The 17,766-nt window shown below is 44.7% G+C and overlaps 1 protein-coding gene across 20 annotated transcripts in view; it reads left to right on the forward strand.

Moving 5' to 3' along the window:
* The window catches only part of NEIL3 (nei like DNA glycosylase 3), an 89,239-nt gene that overhangs the window by 60,998 nt on the left and 10,475 nt on the right, over window positions 1-17,766 (forward strand). For 18 of the 20 annotated variants that reach the window (XR_012007430.1, XR_012007431.1, XM_072775876.1 and 15 more), the window contains 4 exons: window positions 1,384-1,458; window positions 3,041-3,207; window positions 12,380-12,537; window positions 14,407-14,830. Coding sequence is in view for 18 of the 20 variants with exons in the window: in XM_072775876.1 (XP_072631977.1) it covers window positions 1,384-1,458; window positions 3,041-3,207; window positions 12,380-12,537; window positions 14,407-14,830 (824 nt within the window). In the remaining 2 variants the exon portion in view is untranslated. Of the gene's footprint in view, window positions 1-1,383; window positions 1,459-3,040; window positions 3,208-12,379; window positions 12,538-14,406; window positions 14,831-16,810; window positions 16,933-17,766 lie in introns of all 20 variants that reach the window. The other 2 variants (XM_072775869.1, XM_072775861.1) reach the window with 2 other exon arrangements.

The raw sequence follows: 17,766 nt of genomic DNA on the forward strand, positions 1-17,766 counted from the left end.
GGACCCAAAGCCAGGTAGAAGGCCACGTGTATTTCAGTTCCTAAGGAAGGAATCTACTGTAAGGCTTTTAGCTATATCCTACTAGTCTCTTTAAACTAAATCATTTTTTACATGAGTCCAAAGATACCTTTTGATTTTGTGTAATTATTTCCTAGATAGTTTTTGTTAATCCCAATCAGTAAGAAATAAGTTTTAAAAGAGACCCATTCATGATTTTCCTGGATGAGGTTCTGCTTTTTTGACCCTTGGAACAAGATGGTTACATTTCTGTAACGGAGTGATGACACAGAATTTTAATAAGAACAAACTTTTTAAAACCACCTAGACCTCTATGGGAAATGTGTTGGGGAATAAAGAACCCAGAGTATTGTTACTCTCTGTGATAAACTGCGAATTTATTTTCTATCTGTATATCCAGCAGGCCTTTCATCTAGAAGATCATTTGCCCTAATGTCTGGGAGTTTAGAAATTAAGGACAGTTCTCAAGTTTAGCTATTAGCTCCTTAGAAGTCCATGCACAATTATTGAAAAAGTATAGTTTAACATCTCAGGGTATGACTGAATAGAGTATATAAGATATGGTAAGTAACTCCATTTCAAAAGTGCTTATGTTTTAAATTTTAAATAAAAATATGTGTAATCTTTTCATAATGATTATGGTGATTAGATGACTTCAGGTTTCATAGTCCCTCATAACTTAGTTTCTGCTGTATGTAGATGCCTGTGTACATTCATGTACATAAATAAGGCTAAGTCATCAGACAGGAGTTTTTCTGGCATCACCATTGGAACCACTTGCCAAATGATAATTAATTCTACAAGGGTGACACTGAGATTTATGCCAGGCTCTGCCACAAAAAAAATTCTTCAGTAAGGGCTATGTCTGAGTTCTTCCAGGTGTTAACAAGTACTCTGATATTAATGTGTGTATATAAATTTATATCTTTTTAAAGCTCGATGGTGACCTTGAAAGTCATCCATTCTGTGCCGATTTTTCCCTCTCTTCCTTTTTTTTTTTTTTTTTGCTTTTTCCTTTTTTCTTTTTTTTCTTTTTTTTTTTTTTCTCAAATCCAGCAAGACTTTTCAAGGTGGTCGATCCCACAATGCTGGAACTTTGAAGATGTCTGATACAGAAGAGATACTCATTTAGAATTACTCGTATTTAGAATTAAAATTTATAAACAAGAATGGTATATATATATATATTTTTATCTGTAGTGATGTCACTTAAAACCACTGCTAATGACATTAAATAGATGTGTGAGAAATTGAGTTCTAGAAGATATGCATATATTTTCAATCAGTGTAGTTTTAGAGCGGGCAACTGGCATTTTCTTTTTGCAGTAACAAATTATGAAACTGTCCTCGTTTTTCTGTTTTCAGGTTTGTCAGTTGACAGATGAACAGACTCATTACCTTGTGAAGATGATACGTGACTTCAGCATTCTTTTTTACAGGGTAAGAGCAAAAATGTTTCTACTATGTCATATGTCAACTGTCTCCCTTTGGATGGGGCCAACAATGTCAAGGCTCTTTGTACCATCTAGTGGTCAGTGTGTAGAGATGCAGTAAGGGAGGAGGACATGTGGGTGTAATTCACGGCTAGAGATTTAGTCACCGGTCCGTCCAAACTTATGACAGTAATTATATTAAATTATCCTTATACTAAGTTGGGTATAACAGTTGCATTAGCATGGTATTTAGATTCTTGTTCTATTTTTGGGCATAGGAAAGTAAAATGTAGGAACTCCATAGAGAGACTCAACCCTTTGGAAAAAACGGGCCTCAACTCAGATTTTGCTGCTTGTTATCTGTGTGGTTTAGATTATTTAGATAATTCAGGCTCAGTTTCTTCATCTGTAAAATGAGATAATGAGATTTATCTACCACAAAGACTTTTGAGAATGAAGTGTAAGTACTTACCTACCTGTAAATTTTGCAAGTTGTATATATGCATAGACATCAGCATACAGAGTTCCAAAAATACGTTTTCTCTTTTAAACAAAGTATCATAAATAATGCCTGTTTTTTTTCTACACAGTCTGTTTTCTGTATTCAACATTTTTATTTTTACTGTGTTCAGAAAGGCAGGTATGATAGGAGTCTTCATTTATTGGCCTAGAGTGTTAACGAACCTCTTGCTTTACGTGTCTGCCTTGAATATTATGGCTATTTTAATATTCTATATGTTTACTCACTCTTCTAGGGAAAGGTGATTATAAACCACTACTCATTTTTGGCCCAGATTAAGTGTTGGGTATTTTAATACTTTGCTTAAATCAATAGAAGTTGTTTGTGTAATTTTCAACTTATATATGGCAAGTCATATTTCTGGGCCTTGAGATTTTTACAGTACTGACATAAACCCAAAACATTGTCCTTTTAGAAGCTTTAAATATATATGAGTAGAATAAAACTGTGACAGAGAATATCAAAATGTCCTTTGAATTAGAATGTATACCAAATAGAGTATGTTCTTTGCTAGGAAGCCATTTGAATTTTTATTTTCTTTGTTAGCAAATTTGTGAGATTAAAAATGGAAAAAGCATCTTTTGTCAGGTCAACAAAAAAGAGGATCTCAAGTTTTTCACTCTAGAAATAATTTTTTTGGTTTTGGCTGTTGAAAGAAAGTGAGCAGCTTTCATGTTCTAAAAATAACCAGATTTCAAGCTAATCTAGTCTTTTTCTTATAACCACATAATTATATTTAATTTTAAAAAAACCTTAAAAGCATGAAGGACATTTTATATTGTAGAACATCTCATTTAGATAAAAAAATAATGCTATGCAAAGAACAAGTTTGAATACTAGTAAGTTATAAAATAATGACTTAATTGTTCCACATAAATCTTGTGTGACACATATTGCTGAATCTAGTCAATACCTTTTTCTCAGATGAAAAGATTATATGGACATATGTCATATGTCCAAACATGTAAATTTCAACAAATTATTTTCAGAAATGACTTTCAGGAATGTATCTTTGGCTCCAAAGCAACACTGTCTGATAGATAATATTATAATGTTTGTTTATTTTTAGTGCCGTAAAACGGGATCTGTTATCTCGAAACACTATAAGGTTTATAAGCGTCCTAACTGTTGTCAGTGCTGTTGCAAAATAACTGTGTGTCGCCTAGGAGAGAATAACAGGATGACATATTTCTGTCCTCAATGTCAAAAAGAAAATCCTCAACAAGTTGACATTTGGTGAGTTATCTAATTTAAATGGAAACGATTTGCCCTAGTTCGCTAACTCAAAGGCTATTAATAAAAACATAATTCAAAGGTAGTTAAGCCCTTGGAAGGAAATAGTAAATAACCTCATCCAAAAACCAGGATAAACTGAAGATGACAGATGGACCACTTCTGGATTCAGTAGAAAATCTCCAGCTCAGATGTTAATATCCAGCATTTCATTTTAATCTCATTTGTAAAGTGATTCGTGAGAGGTGCACGTACGTCAGTAGTTGGAAAATGCAATTATCTTCAGAAGTTTTTGCTTCATTTAGAAATAATCTTATAAAACATAAGCAAGATCTCTTTACAGAATTCATGTCTTTTGGGGGGAAATAGTTGACTGCTTACTACACATGTCTATGGTGATTCTTCCAGCTGCTGAGTAAGTCTGTTCCAATTACATCTTCCAGAACTAGGGAAATAACCACAGGAAAGGTCCAGGGACCTCCTAAGATGGATCTGAGCTGTAACTCCATTGATCACCTGACCTCCATAAGGCCCTGCTCTGAATGGTGGAACACTGATGTTTTGAGTTTCTTGGAATTAGTATCTGTTTAGAGCCAGTGTCTAACAGGTCTTATTACTTCCTTTTCCCCGACGCAGTTACCCTGATAAAAGGCCTTACATCCCTTTGGGAAAGGCCAGGACAAATATGAATAATATAAAGGAATATGTGATTATAAGGCAAAATAACCAGTGCAGACAGTGAAGCCTATTAATCCCTGCTACAGGAGTTCAGGGATGTTAGAAGATTATATATACATACAAAGCTGGAAAGATCTAGAAAAAGTGTGATTTGAAGTTTACTTTAAAAAAGATAGTTAGAGGGATCCCTGGGTGGCGCAGCGGTTTGGCGCCTGCCTTTGGCCCAGGGCGCGATCCTGGAGATCCGGGATCGAATCCCACATCAGGCTCCCAGTGCATGGAGCCTGCTTCTCCCTCTGCCTGTGTCTCTGCCTCTCTCTCTCTCACTGTGTGCCTATCATGAATAAATAAAAAAAAAATTAAAAAAAAAAAAAAAAAAAAAAAAAAAAAAAAAAAGATAGTTAGAATTTTGGCTAAATAAATGAGAAAACAAATATTATTGAATTGGAAAGACAGAGCATGGCCACAAACCCTAACCATTCATAAGCATGGCATGTTGGAGAGATGTTGGTAACACCGGCCAAGCCACAGAAAGGCTTCGAGTTGTTGGATCGTAAAAGCTAGTTTTATAGGTAGAATGGAATCAAATAGTAAGAATCATTAGTCATTCTGGGAATGGTTGATGTCCTGCCGAAATCAGTAGGACTTTTCAGTGGGTGGGACATGGTGAGATTAAACCTCCTAGTGAGGTTTACTGGGCGTGAGGTCAAGACCCTGGAAATGGAAAACAAAATAGGGACTTCAGTTAAAAACTTTAAAAAGTCAACAACAATTGTGACAGATGTGGTATGTAGAATAATGCAGAAAGTTTCAGACTAAATAATAGAAATTTTCACCATATGGGTCTGGGAAAGTTGAGGTCGAGTGGAACGGATGAACTTCATATATGTGAAGCAACAGTGGACTGCCTGAAGAGATGCCACATTACAGGTGGCAGGTGAAGGCTTGATGGTTGTTGAAGTGACATATTGAAAAGAGGTCAGTTCACAGGGAAAGTGGAGACGGAGGAACCAAGGTCTGAGCTTCGGGGAATACCCGGAGTAGGAGGGAAAGAGTGAGCCAAGAAAACACAGTGATGTGGTTGGGAACAGGTGGCCAAGCAGGGCAGGATGGTGCCATGGATCCTGGGGTAGAGGCTGGGGGTGATGGATTGGAGGTGGTCTGCGGAGAGGCCCCCACCCCACCTTCCCCAATGTGTCTGTGGCTTTCTTTCTGTGCTCCTGGCCCTTGTGATTTCCTTTTCATCTCTCCTCTTGCTCTTAGCTCCTTTTCTCTGAATCTCTTTCAGCCTCTTCTTTACCTCACTGTACTGCCATGGGGATCTGAGATATATTTACATAATATATTTATGGCACAGATTTGTGGCTTTCTGATTTTTAAGATTATAAGTGTACATTTCTCTGACCAAATGGGTATAACACGTTACCTGGCAGACAGAGGACATTCGATAAATCTTTGTCTAGTGAATAAATTATTAATATCCTATACTTTTTTCTATGAATTGATAGCTTTTGAGGTTTAAAAAAAAAGTATTTTTCCAAGTCATCAAAGAAATATGTTATTTACCATATAATTAAGGTAATTGTCAATTCCAAAGGTTTTTTGAAACTAGGCTTTAAAAGCTCAGGGGTTCCCTGCAAGCGGTGTGGGACACCTGTGAGCTAGAGGAGTCCTTACTGCACTGGGAATATTCTGAGCCCTTCAATCCCTCCTCCCTCCTGAGCTACTCCTGATTTATTTATTTATTTATTTATTTATTTATTTATTTATTTATTTATTAATTTATTTATTTATTTGTTTGTTTATTTATTTTATTTATTTATTTTTTATTTTTTTTATTTTTTTTTTAAAGATTTTATTTATTGATTCATGAGAGACACAGAAGGAGAAGAGGCAGAGACACAGGCAGAGGGAGAAGCAGGCTCCATCCATGCAGGGAGCCCGACGTGGGACTCGATCCCAGGTCTCCAGGATCACACCCTGGCTGAAGGTGGCACTAAGCCACTGAGCCACCAGGGCTCCCCTTTATTTATTTTTTAAAGATTTATTTATTTATTCATGATAGACACATAGAGAGAGAGGTGGAGACACAGGCAGAGGGAGAAGCAGGCTCCATGCAGGGAGCCCAATGTGGGATTCGATCCCGGGACTCCAGGATCGCGCCCTGGGCCAAAGGCAGGCGCTAAACTGCTGAGCCACCCGGGGATCCCCTACTCCTGATTTATATATTGGAATTCGGTTCAGCCTACGATGCCATTTGGAAAAGCAACTATACGTTGGAAAATAAACGTGTACAGAAAATATTTGAATACCGATAGTATTTACCCTATTCTTAGAGATTTCCACAATGAAGTAGATTCCGTTCACTTTCTCTGTGAGTTTTTGAACATTTTTTATATTGACTACATTTTCTTATTGGAAGTTACAGTCTTTTCAAATTAAATCGAAGCAGTACGAAAAGCCCAGCAGCATTGATTGATCTAAATCCCCATGTTCCTTCAATTGTGCAAAGTTTACTGAGCTTCTTCATGAAGTCCTCCCCAAATTTTGCAGTCTTTACTGATCACACCACACTTCCGATAATGTACCCTCGTTGGCTCTATATACGAACCAGCATAATTTATACAGGTGCGTATTTTTCCCTCGAGGGGAAGCTGTGCTATCATTTCTTTTTCTGTACCAGTCCATATATTATACATTCCTAAAAATTCCTTTGTTACTGTTTTGTTGTTGTTAGTGTCTGCTCTGTGTCAGCTACTGGGAATACAAAGACAAAATGAAATCCCTTCAGAGGTGGGGAGGAAATGAGGAGATGGATCATTAAAACCCCACTAGGTTTGGCAGCGGGCACCGTTGTTCTAGCAGCAATGGAAGTTGAGAGGAGGAAACCCTTAGATCTGCGTGGGAAGAACTAGGAAGGCTTTCTGAGGAAGGTGGCCTTTGAGATCAGTGTGGAAGGACATAGAGATTGATCGAAGATGAGGCAGGAACGTGCATTAGGAGAGCCCCACCAAGGGGAGGGCATCTTGTTCCTGTAAGACGACGTGTTCAGGTCTCTGAGAACCGTCTAGTTTGGGAAATTATTAAGGATTGGTTGCGAGTGGATGGGAAGTCACTGGTGTTGGCAGGCCCATTCTTCAGGCAGGTCTGAGCTAGTGGAGTGTGTCGAGGGGGATGGAGTGACTGTAGAGCACTTGGGAGCTCTTGGGAGACAGGAATGAGGAAACCCTTGACAGGACAGCCTTGTTCTGGCAAGAGACTTGGATTACACCGATGTCATGTTGAAAAATGTAATTTAAAAGGGTTTCCTTGGAGTACAGTGAAAGACACCCAGCTCCCATGATCTCAAGCCAAAGTGGGAATGTGCGGGTCATGCAGCCCAAAGGAGTATTGGTGTAATTCACAGGATTATTATGAAAAAGCTGCCAGACCTTGAGTCTCAAGACCTGGAGCCCAGGAAGGTGACCTTGCCTGGGTTCTCCGCAGCTGGAACACGTAGGCAGATCTGAGCTGCTTCCCGCCCAAGCCCCATGACAGTGAATTCCTTCTGGTTTCAGCAGAAGAAACACATTCTGGAGGCTTCCGGAATGTCATGGTGCTCCGGGGGTCAGGGCTCAGATGAGACTGAAATAGCCCAAGTAGCAGCTGGGCAGCAGCCAGGTCGTTTGTTTTACTCAAACCTTCTTTAAATGCTTTCTTTGGTGCCCCTTTCTTTTTGTTTTATTAACAGTTATGTTGCTGCCTGTAAACAATTCTTTCTGTTTTGTGTAGACAGAGAGAAATCCACCGCTTCCCATGGTGGCAACTGGTCTCCACTGAGAAGTGGTTCCTTAGAGACACTGTCATCGTCCACCTGTGTTTTAGGCCCTTGGCTGCTGAGAGCAGAGCCGCACCCCCTTGCCCACCGTGGGATCATCTGAGGCGATGGTCCACCGTGGTGGTGGTAGCCGCGTCAAGAGAGGCGAGGAAAGTCCAGGAGACAGCCTTGAGGTTCCCTTTTTTTTTTTTTTTAAAGATTTTATTTATTTATTCATGAGAGACAGAGAAAGAGAGAGGCAGAGACGCAGGCAGAGGGAGAAGCAGGCTCCATGCGGGGAGCCCGACGTGGGACTCGATCCTGGGTCTCCAGAATCAGGCCCTGGGCCCAAGGTGGCACCCAACCGCCAAGCCACCCGGGCTGCCCGCCTTGGGGTTCCCTTGACTTGGCTGAGCGGAAGATGGAAGTGAGCCCGTGGAAGAGCAGTGGGAAGCATGTGACAGAGCGACATCCAGGGAGTTAGAGCAGGCGGGCTCGAGGGGTGCCTGCCCCGGCCGGCGCACAGCTCACTCACTCAACTTGTGTTTGTGATGTATTCATGGAAGTCTACGTTCTGGTGGGAGGAGGTCTTGACAACATAGCTGTGTGTGTGTCCCCGTGCGGATGAGGTGCCCGGTGACGATGTGTCTGTCACGCTCTGAGGACGCATCCCCCTCTGTGACGGGACACACAGGGCCGAGGCAGTTCATCTTCGATGGTTTGCGTGGATAAAGCCTCTGAGACTTGAAAAGGTGGAGGTGGAGGTGCCTGGAGAAGCATGAAGAAGTCTGTTTTATGGGGAGCAAGAGGGCAAGTGTGGTGGTGAGCGGAGGGCCTGCTTGGTGGGGCAGGGCCTGCTCGGCCCTGATGGGAGGTTCTGGGGTTTATTCCAAGTGTGAAGGGGTTGCCTCTGGGGGTTTGGCGGGGAGAGAAGAAACGGAGACCTATATTGAAAGGTCGCTCTGGGTAGTGGGGTGGTGTTGCCTTTAAGGTAGCTGGAAGGTGCTGGAAGGTGGTGAGCAGAGGGGTGCCACACACTGACTTGGGTTTTAGGAGGATCCTGAGGCGGCGGGTGGGGAGGTGGCTGTAGTGTGAGCAGGGTGAGGGGGTGACCTCGGGGCGCCCTCAACAGTACTGCCTGTGGCCATGGTGGCAACTTGTCGGGGGAGGAGAGGGGAAATGACTGAATATAGGATACCTCCAGGAGTTGAGGTAGGGTTGAGCGCTGGAACCTATACAATGTAGGGAACCTTCTTAAAAAAATAAATAAATAAATAAATAAAGCATGAATGCTGCATTTGGCCCTCCAGGACTATTCAGAACAAGCAACGACAAATGGTCATTTATAAGCAGGGAGACGTGGGGCGGGGAGGGACCCCTCGGGCCCTGTCGCGTCCTCACAGCGCAGGCCCGGCTCCTGACCCGCCCGGGTCGCCCGCCAGCCTCCCAGGTGGCCGTCGCTGGTGGCCCAGGCTCGCTTCCCGGGAGCTTTGCTCCAGCACCGCCTCCTGCCCGGGAGGAGGCCCCGCGAGCGGGCTCTGGGGGGTTGTTTTGTGTATTTGTTCCCGAGACACCGAGAGACAGAGGCACAGGCGGAGGGAGAGCAGGCGCCCTGCGGGCCTCGGTCCCGGGACCCCGGGGTCAGCCCTGAGCCCAGGCCGCGCTCCCCGGCGGGGCCCCGGGCCCAGAGCAGTGCCTCGCGGGAGGTCGGTGGGGCGCAGCCTCGGGGGGCCCAGCTCCGTGGGGGGCGGGCGGGACGGCCAGGCGGGCGCGTGTCCCCGTGTCCCCCCGATGCTCCTGCGGGGCCTGGCGACGGCGCTGCGGGAACCCGCGCCTGGAAGCAGCAGCCCGCCCTCGGCCCCCGCGCCCCGCTGCCGACCCTCTGCGCCCGGCTGTCGTGCCCCCTGCGACCCGCTGCCGTCCCCCCTGCGCCCGGCTGTCGTGCCCCCTGCGTCCCACTGCCGTCCCCCCTGCCCCGCTGCCGTCCCCCTGTGCCCCGCTCCTGTTCCCCCTGCACCCGCTGCCGTCCCCCCTCCGCCCGCTCCTGTTCCCCCTTCGCCCGCTGCCGTCCCCCCCTGCGTCCGCTGCCGTCTCCCCTGCGCCCGTTGCCGTCCCCCCTGCGCCCGCTGCCGTCTCCCCTGCGCCCCGCTCCTGTTTCCCCTGCGCCCGCTGCCGTCCCCCCTCCGCCCGCTGCCGTCTCCCCTGCGCCCGCTGCCGTCCCCCCTGCACCCGCTGCCGTCCCCCCTGCGCCTGCTGCCGTCTCCCCTGCGCCCGCTGCCGTCTCCCCTGCGCCCCACTCCTGTTTCCCCTGCGCCCGCTGCCGTCCCCCCTCCGCCCCGCTCCTGTTCCCCCTGCGCCCCACTCCTGTTCCCCCTCCGCCCGCTGCCGTCCCCCCTCCGCCCAGTCCCGTCGCCCCTCCGCCCACTGTCCCCAGCATGGTGCGCGGGTGACGCGGGTGCCCAGCAGCCTGGGGCAGGGGCAGAGCGCGGCGGACCTGCTCGGGCCCCTCCCCCAGGGCACCCGGCCTGCGCGCAGCAGGTGCAGCGGAGGAGCCCCGGGCCGCCTGGGCTGGCAGGGCCTGGGCCCCGCCCCGGGCACCCTGCAGGTGCAGCTCCCGCTCCGCGCGCTCGGGCCGCAGGGGACACGCGGGGCCCCTGGCTTCAGGGTGCGCTCACCCCCGGGCGGAGCCTGCGCCTTTCGGGCCTGGACGCGCGGCGACGGGCGCGAAGCGCTGTGAAGGGCGACTCGTAGGTGTGGGGCGTGCGGGGCGCGGGGGGGGGCGCGAACCTTCCGGGCAGCGGGCGCGGCCCCTCCTGGACGCCAGGACTCCGCGCTCCCTCCCGGGCCCAGGGGCACCCGCGGCCTTCGTGGCTTCTGTGGCTGCAGCCTCTGCCTCTGCGGTCTCAGCGCCTTCTCTTGCGTGGGTGTCGTCTCCCTCCGCCTCTGTCCTACCAGGACACCGGCCTTTGGGTTCAGGGACCACCCAGAGGATCCAGGATAATCTCCCCACGTCGAGGTTTTTAATTACGGCTGCAAAGGTCCTCTTTCTTTATAAAACAATGTTTACGGGTCCCCGGCATTATGACTCGCTAGATTTGGAAGACGCTTAGTCTGCTACAAACATATTAAATTTCAAATTCCTGTTGCACATCCAAGTGGAGACTGGAAAGAATTTCTCAGTAGGTGATTAAGAAGTGGGACAGTGAGGGGCGGAAATGCTTCCAGAGCTTCTGCTGGAAACCATCAACATACATGCTTGTGGTCACTGAAATCCGCAGAAGGTGAAAATGGTGAAAAATCGAAGCGTGTAGAAAGTCTGAAGATTCTTTAAATTGTGTTTATTTAATTATGAGTAAATGCATCTTGCTGCCTTTCAGAGCAAGTTGGTCGGAGGGCAGGAGTTAGGTCAAGGACGCAGATTCTATGGAAGGTCTGGGGTTCCATAGGGATGAGAAGCACTGAAGAGCGTTAAAAGTCAGTAAAGATAGAAGAACCATAATGAGATGCGTCAGCCTTCCAGATTGTCTTGTGCTATTTGTTATCTCACCAGACAAGCCTGAATTTAACAACTGGCGTGACTCTACCTGAGGAGCAAATTGTCAGGGGAGACCGGGTACCTCTGTAGGTCAGAGAACTCGTGCTCTCAAATAGGAGGGCCCATCGCCTTTACCCAAAGAGCTTTTCTCAGTACGAGTGTTCGGAATCCTGAAAGGAATCCGTGTCATGGCCAGGTTGCTTGCCCATGTGACCGGCTTTGTAGAACTCTGTATTTAAGACTAGGACTTTAGGGGATCCCTGGGTGGCTCAGCAGTTTAGTGCCTACCTTCTGCCCAGGGTGTGATGCTGGAGACCCGGGATCGAGTCCCGCGTCAGGCTTCCTGCATGGAGCCTGCTTCTCCCTCTGCCTGTGCCTCTGCCTCTCTCTCTCTCTCTCTCTCTGTGTTTGTCTCTCATGAATAAATAAAATCTTAAAAAAAAAAAAAGAGTAGGACTTTATCAGAGCTCTTAAAGGCATTTTGTATAACAATAAATAGTCAATTAAGAATTCCAGGTGGGAAATCATGATTTACGGTTGTGTCCAAAAATCAGGGTTGGTTTTATTGTGTTCTTACTAAATATTAATTAGATATCTCATGGGAAGCAGTTTTTACCTGTAGGGAAGTAATACAAAGCTAGGTTTCTTTTTCTTCATGATAGATTAGCTGATCGATACGGTGTTTTAGTAGAGAGCGTTGAGAAATTCTAGAGGGATACGCATGTGAGGTAAATGTAAAATTTTTCTCATTGTCCTTTCCGTGTTCTACTTGCTGCCTAAGTCTTTTCTCCTACCAACCCCCCACCCCCTGTTTGGTTGAATAAAAATATCTGAGTCCGGCTTTGGGACGAGTACCACTTAGCCACTTCCTTAAAACATTCTTTGAGAAATGCTTCCTAGCAGTTATGCCAACCATTTTTAGTGAGTTGAAACAACAACGACAACAGCAAGAACACAACTCTGATTCTAAATACAAACGTTTATTTGTTATTTCTGTCTTTAATAGCAATCAGCAGGGCACAGTTGGAAATGTCGTATTCTAGAGAGTTAGGTCTGGTACACATTTGGGTGTTAATGGTTATAAGAATTTCTAAAATACGCAGAACGCGTAAGAACAAGACGACAGTCAACTGTGTTAATGAGGAACTTTGAACGCTCTTTTGTAGCAGTTTGCCCAGGAGAGACACTACAATCAGGTGGCCGTCTAGCAGGGGGGACCATGTGGCTAGGAAGTCTGAAGAGCAGTGGGCGTGCGTGGTCTGTACGCTGCTCAATAGGCCGTCTTCGAAGACGTGTGATGCTTGCCTGACTTCCAGGCCTACCGGTAAGCCTGAAATTCTGATTCTGAGTGCATTCCGCTTCAAAGAGGGCTAATTATACAAAGGTATATATCTTGTTCCATCTTGATATTTCATAAGTAAGTAAAATGCTCTCTTTCTGAAAGGTTTAAAGGAATTGCCAGCCTTTGCATGTAAACCACGCTAATATTCTGTTGAGCCCTTTTTTTTTTCAATAGGGAAGGAAGACATGCTTGTGCTAAAAGAGTATGTGCCTTTGTATCTCAAAAAACCGAGATGATCACATCTGTTCTCTTCTATTTCTAATGAATTATTCAATAAAGCTTTTGTTTTATGCAGATTTCAGCAACTTTTAAGTTTGTTATTCAGTCCAAGTGCTTCGTAAACTGAAAGGGAGAATTTCTATAAGAATATCGTTGCAGGTGGAATAGAAAAATGCTGAATTTTTTCTCTTCTTTATCCTTCCTACCCCTTGTTATTAAAATCTTTACCCAGACAATTGTACTGATTTCATTGAAATCCTTCAAAATAACTCTTTACAGCTCCCAATTTCATGTGTTCAGAGAAAGTAAAACCTCCGAGAGAGCCCGTGATTAAGAACCAGCTCATTGACGCAGCTTCTATTGTGTTCCCAAAGTGTTCTTTCTTCCTTCAATTAGAGATGAGAAAGTTCATTCTTGACTTGCGGACCCCACATTGTGCTAGCTGTCACACTGGGTTTTGTTCTCTGGGCCAGAAAGGCGGGCCTGGCCCCACTCACAGCTTTGCTGGAAGGGATGGCGCCTCCTGTTTCGGGATCTTTCGGCAGAAAGCCCTCAGAAAAACCACAGTCTTAGGTCTCCACCTTCATTTCAACTGAAATGCCTTTTTGCATCTCATTAACTATTTTCTTGCTGTTTTTCTAAGTACAAAAGACTACAATTTAGAACATATTACAGTACGGATTCCAAACTCCTGGGATGCTTTGTTAAAACTTTTTTTTTTTTTTTGGAAGATTCTATTTATTTATTTGACAGCGAGCGAGCACAAGCAGGGGAAGTGGCTGACAGAGGGAGAGGGAGAAGCGGGCTGGGCAGGGGGCCTGACGCGGGCTCCATCCCAGGACTCAGAGATCATGACCTGAGCTGAAGGCAGATGCGTAGCTGATGGAGCCACCCAGGGGCTCCTATTGAAACGTTTTTAATTGATCTTAAGTCTTTGTAATTCAACTTTGCTTAATTTTACTAAGCCTTTCTCTTTACTGTGTCATTCACAGAAACATTCCTGATAATCTAGAGTTGGGTCTCTAACCGCTGATCTAAAGCTTCATGGCATAGCACGTCTTAATATGCTTTAATGTTTAAAGCCATGCTTTAATATGCTGCCTCATAGTAACAAAACTGATAGCTGAATGACCTTTAAATGGTTAAACCCCCCAGGAGGAAGCAAATACAAATCTTTGTTAAACCCACCTCGGAGCCTCTCTGAGTTGTTGAAATTTTGCTCTTTATGTAATACTTCGTTTCCTAGCAAGAAGTTGGCTAACCCTAAATTGTCCAAACTGTGTATTATTCCTTCTAGGTATTCACTATCATGGGTGAGTAAGTTTTAATTATATCAAAAGATGTTTCAGGACGCCTGGGTGGCTCAGTGGTTGAGCCTCCACCTTTGGCTCAGGTCATGATCCCGGGGTCTTGAGATCGAGTCACACATCGGGCTCCCTGCATGGAGCCTGCTTCTCCCTCTGCCTCTCTCTGCCTCTCTCTCTGAGTCTCTCATGAATAAATTCTTTAAAAAATAAAAAATAATAAGATGTTTCAGGTAGTCAATATATTACAAATACATATTACAAATGTGTATTTCAGATAGCCAATATATTATTGGAACACTGCTCAATTACGTCTCTCTCCTCCCAGACTTAGCCATCAAGAATGAAGACAATTCTATTGGCTTTACCAACTTAGTGAAATATCCTTGTAATAGCTTTGGAAAACCGAGTACAGAAGTGAAGATCAACAGGAAAACAGCCTTTGGAACTACAACCCTCGTCATGGTCGATTTCAGCAATAAATCCAGTGGTCTGGAAAGAAAAACAAGCCAAAACCAGATACTGGATGGAGAATTTCAAAACCCTCCTCGGACTAACGTTTGTTCTAGTGATGATCCACTTCACCCTTCCAAGGAGAGAACAAACCGTACCCCTCAACCATCTGACAAAGTAAATGTATCGCCTGCGGTCTGCGCTCAGTCTAAATTATTTAGTCCAGCATATAAAAAATTGAAAACAACCCACCCCTCATCACTAGACCTCAAAAGTGCTCACCCTGGGTTTTCTAACAGGTATGATAACTTCTAACCTTGATCCTGAAAAGTATGTGCTTTCAGTTTTAAGAAGACAGGAAGTCATCCGCTGCTAAAGAAATGACATAGATTTTGAAAGGTAAACCAGACCTGCAAAGGTGATTATGATAGCTTATTTCCCTCACTTCCTCTAGCTTAGAATGTTCGAAAGGGGAAGAGAATGAAAACAGAACCTTCCACCGCTGTTTGTAAAAAGTGATTTTATTCTGACTGCACCTGTCTACAGTTCAATACGGAATATTCGGAAAATATTGGAAAGTGTAAAGAAAAATGTTTAAATCCCCCATAATCCCACCTGATATCAATCACCACTGTTAGCATTCTTTTTTTTTTTTTTTTTTTAATATTTCCTTCCAAAGAAAGATCATTCTTCTAAAAGGGAGACTTAACTCATGGCAGTTTAGCAAGTGTCTTCTCTTCTCAAGGGAGGGATCGGAGATACCTTTAGTGACAACGCTGCTCAAGAATGTGGCTTTATCTCAGTAGCCCTGTTGGGGGTGAGGCTGGTGTTGGTTTCAGCCCACAAGGCCCAGAGAACACGTGTGCTGCTTTTGTATCTGAACTTGAAAGGTTGTCCTTTTGATGAGTAAATACTAGCAGACCGGATGTGTTTCCTGTTTCGAGACTATGAGCTTCACATCTAGGAGAAGCCCCTCTTCCCCCCAGTTGCTGTCACCACAGATACAGCAGTGTTAATAAACAGCATCACCCCTTCTCTTAGGACTCTTGGCAGCGCCTGAAACTACCTGTCCATGCTGCCTTGCTTAGACCCTCTCTCTGGGCGTCCTGACCCTCACAACCTGATATTAGGCTTCCTTCAGACAGAGACATCATTCCACAGTTTTCTTTTCCTGGCTTTTTTTGTTTCTTTTCCTTCGGAAAGCAGGTGCCTTCTACATTTCTACAGGAAGTGGAGGTGGAGGGTCTTCTTCTCGTGGGTCTTTCCTCACCAGTGGGAGACAGGCAGAAAAGAGTTGGTGTGAGTGGGATATACAGTGATCGTGGGGTACGGGGCAGCGGGTTGCATTATTTACTATCTTCTCCCCAGATGGGCTGTGTCTTTGTTGAGGGGAAGGTTCTTCCCTCAGGCAACAAGATGGGCGACCAGCTGGGGCACCATCCCAGCCCAGCCTCTAGGAACCTTTAGAGCTTGTTTCGTAATTCTGAGTCAGTGTGTGGTCAATAGATGCCTTTGTCTTGAGTCTCCTACCCCAACTCTAAGTTTGCTGGCACTTAGTCTTGATGATTTATCTACTTGGCTGATTTCTCAAAAAAATCTTGTTCCCAATCATTTATGATAACTGCTTTAGCTTTTGTCCATAATACTCAGAAATGCTAGACATTTGAATTAAGCCTTGGAGGTCCAAGCGTTTACCTGACCAGATAGGGACACTACCTCTACACTTTAATCCTAACTAACATCTAATGAACCCCAATCCAAGGTCACGAGGAGCTAGGGTCGGGAGCGTCTGAGCTGGGAGGCTCTGTTAGAAAACTCACTGTTGAAGTCTTTTCTGTTCCATAGCGTCGGTGGAAAGAAGTAGACATGAGCATTTTAAAAGTGTTGTGGCATTCGTTGGACCTAGATGAAGTATCTTGGCATATTTTTATTTCCTCAAGTGCTTTGTAGGAAAATCTCAGACAATTTAACTAATGAATTAGGGATTTAAAAAAACATTAATGTAACCTTAAATTTAAATGATTTCTTCATAAGCCATTAGTAATAGGGTCATATGATTAATCACGGCGCACAGCATTACTTAGAAACACTGCAGCCTGGGTATGTGTTGAATATAAGAACCCCAGGACTGAGACTCTAAAATCAATCAAGATCAACTAGCAGAATAAATGTCAAGTGATGAAATACATTCACCCAGCAGCCCTTCTGCACCCAGCTACTTTACAAGGAATAAATTGCAAATTACTGTCATTTATTTCATTTTTCTCCTTGTCTGGCAGCTACAGTGTTCATCTTGCGGACAAGATGCCGAGCAGAAGCTCACAACATAATACGAGTAAAGCAGGTGGTCCACTCAGAGGATTTATAGCCAGTTTATTTCTTTTCCCTTAATAATTATATGGTAATTAATTCGCCTTTTATTCTCTTAATTACTGATCTCATCACCACATGATACGTGCTGTGGTGATGAGGCCTATTTTCAGATTGGTCTTTGGATACACTTGAATTTTATCCAGCTACTGGATTATAAATGAGATCATTGAACCGGTTCTTAAGCAGTTCAGAATGACTGCTAGAAACAGTTTTAGGTCTTTGATCCAATTACTGTAAATACAGAGCAAAACACAGTGGTATGTATTCAAGGAATATACATGGGTTTTACCTTAAGGCTTCTCCAGAGCTGAGCAGATGAGGAAATAAAACTGACAGAGGCATGACGTTGTCTCACGTCTGCTGCGTCGGGGTTGGCCGACTCTCCCTCCAACACCCGGGAAGCACCGACCCCCTCGTTATGGGCCTTCCTGTCACCTGTGGGGTCTTCAGCCCCTAAAGACTCTAGAACTACTGGGGACCATCTAGGAGGTCACTGAACCTCTGTTTCATTTCTTGAAATACCACTGAGCTCCGAAATCTACATTCAGTGAGACGGATTCGTTCAAAAAATTTTAGGCAGTGTTTTTAATGTAATGAATCACCCTATCTGTAAAATAAGTTAAACCATGATAAATTGATCATTGGAAACCGTCCATATAAAAGTTACAGACTTGTGCATGGTCATGTCCCCTTTCCTGATAATAGTTTTTATCTGATCTCTGTTCAATGATCTTTATTTATTAGTTAATGAGTATTTCTTTAGAACCTATTAGGCATCAAGCATTGCTCACTTCTCTTTTACTTTATCATTGGCAGGGCCAAATCCAGCCCACCACCTGTTTGTTTGTTTGTTTTTAAAGAT

Source organism: Canis lupus, chromosome 15 (genome assembly GCF_048164855.1).
Source record: "Canis lupus baileyi chromosome 15, mCanLup2.hap1, whole genome shotgun sequence".
In the NCBI taxonomy this organism is placed as follows: Eukaryota; Metazoa; Chordata; class Mammalia; order Carnivora; family Canidae; genus Canis; species Canis lupus.